Genomic DNA, 8,333 nt, shown 5'->3' with positions numbered 1-8,333 from the left:
TTGCAGGAGATGCTGGGGCCATCACTCTTTGGAGATTTTAGAGGTAGAACAAAAGCCAGCTTGGCAAATCCAAGTCACTTTCCGAAGGCCACAGAAACAGGAAAGTGGTGAGAAAAGGAGGTCATCAATTAATTTCAACTCGGTTATTTTTTTATTTTTATTTTTTGAGTCGGAGTCTCGCTTTTGTCTCCCAAGCTGGAGTGTAATGGCGCGATCTTGGCTCACTGCAACCTCTGCCTCCTGGGTTTAAGCGATTCTCCTGCCTCAGCCTCCTGAGTAGTTGAGATTACAGGTGCCTGCCACCACGCCCGGGTAATTTTTGTATTTTTAGTAGATATGGGGTTTTGCCATGTTGGTCAGTCTGGTCTCGAATTCCTGTTCTCTGGTGATCTGCCCACCTCAGCCTCCCAAAGTGTTGGGATTATAGGCGTGAGCTACTGCGCCCGGCCCCTTGGTTATTCTTTAGATTGATAGTGTAATAGACAGTGTAAGTATATCTACAAATTCAGAAGGTTAAGAAAGGGTATGCAAGGAAAACCAGTCTGTCCCTCAGTCACATTTTTCACCACCACCCACAAGAAGGCATTGCTATCAATTTATGTATTCCTCCCAAAACATGCAATAAATGTAGAATCAGTTGCATACACTCATCTTATTTTTATTGTACACAAACAGTACCACACTAAGTATTTGTACTTAGCTAGGAGATTTTACTTAAGTTGAATCACTTTACTTGAATTTTAGAGATTTTTCCCTATCAGAAAATCAGAGTTGCTCCTTCTTGTTGATAGCTCTCTGTCTTCCAGTGGAAGCATGCCCCAGGATTTATGTATCCAGCACCTAGAGATGGGCATTTAGGTTGTTTGCAGTATGGCTTCAGGATAGGGATTGGCTCGTGTATCCTTTCACATAAGTTTAAAATGATCTCTCACGTCTGTCTCATCATCTGTAGGATAAACAGCTGAGGGTGGCATTGTTCGAGCAGACCGCTCTAGCTCCAGCTTCAGAATTTCAGGACAGTTATTACTTTCACCTGCCCTTACACCTGCCCTGAAGGGCACAGCAGGGATCATTTCCTTGAAAGTAAGAATGACTGTCGCTTGAGGTGATTCAGCAATGCTCTACTATTTTAGAGTGTTTTAGCCAGATTACAGAGAAAGGCATTTACTTAGGGCTTGCTTACGGTAAGCAGGACTGTGTGGGCATCAGAAAAGTGAATTCTTGTTCAGGATGCACCATTATAGCCTCTGTGACTTTGAGCTGGCAATATCCTTCCTTCTCTGGCCTCAGTGTTCTCCTCTATAAAGCAAGGGGCTGGACAAGCCACCTCCTATTTCCCAGTTTGGCAACACCACTCCTAAAGGATCTGAAGGGACAACAGGAGGCCCAGGCCTGGAGGTAGAGTAGCCCAGAGCCTGTGCCTGGAATGGGAGGCAAAGATGGTGCCAGGTGGGTGGGAAAATGTGGGGTTTGGGGATCACAGGAGAGGCCAAGGGGCAGGCCTAGAGCGTGGCATGCTCCCTGATCACAGCTCTCCCCTGGAAGGCCATGGAGGGAGTCATGGGGAGAGCCTGCAACTCCTGGAGATAAGCGTGATTCTAACTTTCTCTGAAGGATTTTCTTCTTGTGACTTCTTTCTTGTGAAAGAGAATATCCAATACATGAGAATTTTAACTAAAGAGAAAACCATTGCATTTGCTACTGATAAATATCTGGCCTGTGCCTGAAAGTCACAGGTGCCCTGGGATCCTGGCTCCACTGCTGACAAGGCCTTGTTAGACCTTCTTAACTGCCCCTCCAAAGAGGAGAAAGGCTCTTGGAGGTAGAGTGAGATTGGGGAGCTTGGCAGAGCCCTAGGATGAACTGTGTTTGTTTTGTTTTGTTTTTGTTTTCTTTGCAGGTTGGAGACTTTTTCCTGCAGAAAGAAGCAATTCTGGGCTTTTCCACAGCTAACCTGCTAGGGCTTGCAGAGACCCGGATTCTAACCCCATCTCGCCTTTCCTCACGCGGGACCTTGGTTTCTGCATTTGAGAACTGCTGGGTGGGCTGGTGTTACCCAGGAGTTTTTCATTTTTGCAGGAGACGCTTTGCAGGAGATCTCTAGGGCTTTTTCTGGGTCAATTAAAGAGCCTGACCAGCTGGGCCTGGGCTGTCGTTTTAACAAAAACAAACGCCATCCCCCTCCCAGCTGAGCACTTGTTAGAACTGGACTTTAACTCAGGGCCTGAACCCCCTAACAACAGGACAAACAGTATGAAATCAAAACCGTTTACCCTCCTCCCACCTGCGGTTTGCGTAGGGCCTTGGGCGCACTAGCAAAACAAACTTATTTTGAACACTCAGCTCCTAGCGTGCCGCGCTGCCAATCATTAACCTCCTGGTGCAAGTGGCGCGGCCTGTGCCCTTTATAAGGCGCGCGCTGTGTCCAGCGAGCATCGGCCACCGCCATCCCATCCAGCAAGCATCTGCCGCCGCGCCGCCGCCACCCTCCCAGAGAGCACTGGCCACCGCTCCACTGTCGCTTGTCCAGAGTATGGGCCACCGCCCGCCGCCACCAGCCCAGAGAGCCTCGGCTCCTGTCTGCTGCCCGCGCCTGGAGATGTCAGAGGTCCCCGTTGCTCGCGTCTGGCTGGTACTGCTCCTGCTGACTGTCCAGGTCGGCGTGACAGCCAGCGCTCCGTGGCAGTGCGCGCCCTGCTCCGCTGAGAAGCTCGCTCTCTGCCCGCCGGTGCCCGCCTCGTGCTCGGAGGTCACCCGGTCCGCCGGCTGCGGCTGCTGCCCGATGTGCGCCCTGCCTCTGGGCGCCGCGTGCGGCGTGGCCACTGCACGCTGCGCCCGGGGACTCAGTTGCCGCGCGCTGCCGGGGGAGCAGCAACCCCTGCACGCCCTTACCCGCGGCCAAGGCGCCTGCGTGCAGGACTCTGACGCCTCCGCTTCCAATGCCGAGGCTGCAGGTACCACAGTCCCGCCCCTGCCCCGGCACCTCCTGGCCCACCGGCACCTCCCGTCCCCACTCCCCTAACTACTGGGTGGGGCTGGAGCCGGGCAGGGGCTTGTCCACAATTAGCGCTTGAAACCAGAGCACGTAGTTGGGGAAGGAGCTTGGAGTGGAGACCGATCATTGCATGGTCTTGGCAGGACGTGCCCTGGGAAAAGAAGGAAGATGTTCCAGGGCACACATAGCTTAGTGGAGACTCAAGGAGGAAGCTCGCACTTGGCCCTCGTCGTAGCCCAGTGATCTTTAGATACCCAGACAGCAAGAGTAGAGGGAGGCGGTGGGGCTGCCTTCCTCAGTCGGGTTGCCACCCTGGGTCCCCCACCAGTCTCGTTGCCAGCACGTGGGCAGCCCCAGTGGCTGGAGCATCCGGGAAGGCCTAAGAAGGGAATCCCTCCTGCTGGCCTCCCCAGGAGGTGTTTGGAATGTCCTTTGTAATATACGTCCTGGATACAGTATGTGCTACCCAGATGTTTACAGAACATAATGTGAGAGTTGAGGCTAAAAGCTTCACTTCCATTCATTGCCATAGAAAAACAATGTTTGATGTGTATGTTGCCCCCTAAGAACATGACAATCAGGTTCTTTCCTGGATTTAAGCAGGCATTTGTTTGTAGCGGGAAGTGGAGGAAATGCCTCTTTCTCTACTCCAGCCCCTATCTCCTCATCTGGGCTGCTTGCACGTCCTGTGCCATTCTCGGAGGAATCAGGACTTCCATACCCTGATAGGGTGTTAGAGTGAGTGTGTGAGAGCCAGTGACCCTTCCAAGGAGGCAACAGGGTTTTCTTGCGGATTCTCTGCCCTTTAGAGGAAATGAAAGGGAGTCCTCTCACTGATCCTCAAGGAGATGAATTTCCACAGGGGGTCACTTACAGTCAGTTTTCTGATTCTGTTCATGCACCTTTGGACTCTATCTGCAAGATCCTCTTGGCACGAGGGTGGGTTGGGGGTGTTGCAGAGAAGTCCCTTAGGATGTGGGAAGGCAGGGGACCCAAAATAGAAGAGGGTAGTACTTTGGGTCAGGAGAGCTGCATTCTAGACTCCACTTGTAGATGAACTGTACCGTTCATTCAGGGATATTAGTAAAATCCCCATTTTAAGGATGGCGAAGCTGAGGTTACGACGCGCCCCACTAATGCGGTTAGGAATTGAACTCTAATCCTGGCTTCTTTGGGGTTGTTCTCAGCCTCAGCAAATGCGTTTGTTGCTCTGCTCCCCTGCTGCTTTAAAAGCGGAAACGTGGGGCATCCTTGCCAGTCCCCAAAACTTAGAACTGTCAGGAACAGAGCTGGCATTGCTGTTGTCATTTCTCTTCCTGGAAACCATTACAAGGTCCTTTACAGTGAGAGTCAGTGAAAATCGGGTTAAGGAATGTGGCCATCCTCATGGCCCAGACTGGTTTTGAGGGAAAGAAGTGATCTCGTGGGGGCCCGGAGGTGCGGATGCTTTGGGAGGGCTCATGGGGTCTGCAATGTTTCCTGGCAGGGAGCCCTGAAAGCCCAGAGAGCACAGAGATAACTGAGGAGGAGCTCCTGGATAATTTCCATCTGATGGCCCCTTCTGAAGAGGATCATTCCACTCTTTGGGATGCCATCGGTACCTATGATAGCTCGAAGGCTGTCCATGTCACCAACGTCAAAAAATGGAAGGTGAGGCCCAGCAGGTGGGTGGTGGGAACTCTCCTGTCAGAGGCTGTAGCTTGAGTTGGCTGTGACAAGCAGACCTGGTCCACTCCTTCCTGGTCCTGATGTCCTGGAAAGAAATGCTTTCCCCCCAAACCTAGTGGCCATTTCTCAGCTAAACTTTCTCAAGCTGTGAACACAAGGACTTTCAGGAGAGATGCCTACTGGATGCAAAGAAAATGTAGTTCCTGATAATAGGTTACTTCATGTCTCTGAGCTCCTCTCTAAATAAGGGTGTCAGAGCTTTGAGTTACATTGTTCCAAAACTTAGTACAAGGCCCTGACTGCTTTCACCTCCATTGTATCATTTGCTTCCCTTTAAAAAAATTGTCAAAATAAAGACATAAAATTTACTGTTTTAACTATTTTGAAGCATAGGTTTCTGTGGCATTAAGTAATATACATCATTAACTATTTTAAAGCATAGATTTCTGTGGCATTAAGTAACAATAAGTAATGCACGTTATTCTGCAACCACCACCAATATCTACCTTCAGAATTTTCATCTTCCCAAACATCAACTCCCCATTATCTTAATTAATGTCTGTTTTGAATTCTACCACTTGAGGGCGACAGAGAATCAAAGTCGGAGTGACTTGATTTGAGAAAAAAAATTACTTCCACAAACATGCCCTCCCAGAAAAAGGGAGGATTAAACCATTTTCTCAACACTTTGGAATTTAATCTGAGAATAACGATAAATGGAGGAAAGTTAATTGTTAAATTATCCAAATGAATGCCTTAATCCTCACTTGATTTAGTTTATGTAAAATAACATTGTAGATTGCAGAGGAAAGTTATTCAAAATCTAGAAATCTCTTCTGCTAAATTCTTAATTAAGAGCTATGCCCACTCTTCTTCTAACCAGATGGAGGGTGCCCAAAGTATTCAGTAGGTGGCAGGAGGAGTTGGGAAGAGTTGTGTGGTGTTGGTGAGGTTCTTGCCTGGGGATGTTTCTGTGCAGGTGTTGGGAGAGTGTTTGGTGAGGGAGAGAATGGTGTTCTTGTTCTTTATCTGAACAACTCAAGACAGACTAACCACAGGTGGGAAAAAGAGGCCCAGTGGGAGCACATCACATGACACCTAGTCCCAGGTCCCCATGGCCAGATCATAGGGCCACCCCTGCTTCTACAAAACCTCTTCCATCTGTCATTGTCTAAGCTGATAATTCACCGTGTCTTGTTAGATATCCTAATGTAAAGTTATTCTCTTAGGAGCCCTGCCGAATAGAACTCTACAGAGTCGTAGAGAGTTTAACCAAGGCACAGGAGACATCAGGAGAGGACATTTCCAAATTTTACCTGCCAAACTGCAACAAGAATGGATTTTATCACAGCAGACAGGTAAGTGGCCTTGCCAGTGTGTGTCATCAGGGTGAAAGGGACTCCTGCTCTACATTCCTGCCAAGCCATGGTCATTCATGGCAAAGAATAATCCCCTCCAAAGTAGACACCAGAACTGGTTGTCTTGAGCCAGATCCACCCCTCTGGGAACCTGGAATATCTAGGCGAAGATAGCCTATTGAACAGGTCAATGTGTCACCACCAGAGGAGGAAAACCTGCACTGGACCAGGGGCCCTGGGGCTAAGCCTGAGCTCCATCACTCAGCAAGCCAATAGCTATGGAAGACTTTCCTAGGCCCCATAATGCTTGGATCTCAGGTTCCTCACTTATACAAGAGAGTAAGGGAACATACTTAACATAGAAAAGCAAGTATCTATTTGTACAGCTTTTACACTTTCTCTCTGAACTGTCTAATAAAACACAACAACATTTTTGTGGCCTGCCAGATAATAAATGAGATCAAACAGACCAAGATTTCATGTTGAGGAGTGCTTTAAGCCTCAGTGAAGTACAGGTTCTGTAGATTTTCTTGAGAGAAATTGAGGACTAGGCCCTGCTTCACAGGCAATGCACAGTGGGGTACACATGAGACATGTTCCCTCTGGGTTGGGCTCCCCTGACATTGGGCTATGAAGCAGACAGCTGTGCACACGCTGTGCTGTTTAACACACGTGAGAAGTCATTATTGCATGTGCCACTCAGTCACTGTCTCTATTTTATGATGAGAACCAGGAGGGCGTGAGATTTACCGGCATCATTGGCAGCTGGTTTCACAGCCGGGACTATTGGCTTGGCTCTGCAGTGCTTGGCTGCACTGAAAAAAGGGCCAGCTATGACTCTACATTCCCCTGTCACCTTGTCATCTGCTGCTCTTGACCTTGGTCTTGTCTTTGCAGTGTGAGACATCCCTGGCTGGAGAGGAGAGGCTCTGCTGGTGCGTCTATCCTTGGAATGGGAAGAGGATCCCAGGGTCTCCAGAGATCAGGGGAGACCCCAACTGCCAGACGTATTTTAATGTACAAAACTGAAAACAGATGAAATAATGTTCTGTCACGCGAAATATTTAAGTATATAGCATATTTATACTGTAGAACACACACACTTATATATATGTATATGTATATATATATAACTACTTTTTATACTCCATATATAACTTGATATATAAAGCTGTTAGTTTATTTATTCACTGTAAGTTTATTTTTTCTACACAGTAAAAACTTGTACTATGTTAATAACTTGTACTATGTCAACTTGTATATCATGAAACACTTCTCATCATATCGTATGTAAGTAATTGCATTTCTGTTCTTCCAAAGCTCCTGCGTCTGTTTTTAAAGATCATGGAAAAATACTGCCTAGAAAATGCAAAATGAAATAAGAGGGAGTAGTTTTTCAGGTAGTTTAAAGGAGGACAGTTAACTTGTATATTCCATCATTCACATTTGATATACATGTGTAGGAAAAGTTAAAGTGTTGATTATGTAATCAAAGCTACCTGTGGTGATGTTGCCACCAGTTAAAATGTACACTGGATATGTTGTTAAACACGTGTCTATAATGGAAACATTTACAATAAATATTCTGCATGGAAATACTGTTATGTCTGTGGATGTTTATTTAGTGATATTATCTTTGTTTCTGAAATCCCTTTGTCCTTCACCCTCACCTTCCTTATACATTTTGTGCTTTTGTGATATCAAGATGGTGTTTTGGGTCCGCAGAGCCCCTTGTCCCAATTACCCTAGATGTTGTCCCAGCTGCCGCAGGGTTTCCACTTCCCAGTGGCATTGGGACCTTCCTCCTCTGCCCGGGCAGGCTGGGCATTCCTGTGTCCCACCTCTCCATTAGTCCCCAACCTCCCCAGGGTCCTTAGCCTCTTCCTCTTGGTTTGGTTTGTCCCTTCCGTTCAACTTATAAATAGGAACAGGGTTTCTTTCGTCTTAAACACAAGACAGAGTGCTTCCTTGTTTTGCTCCCTAGCCTTTCCCTTGCTTGCCCTCCCTTTCTGCTAGCCTCCTTCTTCCACAGGCCTCCCAGCATCCTTTTGTCACTTCAGTTTCCATGACTGAGCCCTGATTGCAGCTCTCTTTTCTGCTCCTCAGAGCTCTTTTTCCTTAACACTGTTGGTGTGCCCAACGCTGCCCCTCCTAACTCTTGAGCACCCTATTGACTGCTGCTTTCCTCCCCTCCACATCTTTCCTGGCACCTTGCTCATCGCAGGGGATTCCATCCTGGTCTGTTGGCTGCCTCCAGCCCTGTCTCCTGGACTCCCCCTACTCTTTGTCGGGGGGAAAGCCCACACTTCTCT

General features: G+C 48.0%; 1 protein-coding gene across 1 annotated transcript; it reads left to right on the top strand.

Annotated features, from left to right (window-relative positions):
* Positions 1-2,434: 2,434 nt before the first annotated feature.
* IGFBP1 (insulin like growth factor binding protein 1) lies at positions 2,435-7,617 on the top strand. Its single transcript, XM_005549642.5, has 4 exons — positions 2,435-2,954; positions 4,482-4,645; positions 5,893-6,021; positions 6,919-7,617. The coding sequence occupies exons 1-4, from the start codon at positions 2,534-2,536 to the stop codon at positions 7,048-7,050; spliced, it is 846 nt and encodes a 281-aa protein (XP_005549699.1). The 5' UTR covers positions 2,435-2,533; the 3' UTR covers positions 7,051-7,617.
* Positions 7,618-8,333: the final 716 nt, after the last annotated feature.

Source organism: Macaca fascicularis, chromosome 3, assembly GCF_037993035.2.
Source record: "Macaca fascicularis isolate 582-1 chromosome 3, T2T-MFA8v1.1".
Lineage (NCBI taxonomy): Eukaryota > Metazoa > Chordata > Mammalia > Primates > Cercopithecidae > Macaca > Macaca fascicularis.
This window is presented reverse-complemented; position numbering and strand designations above follow the sequence as displayed.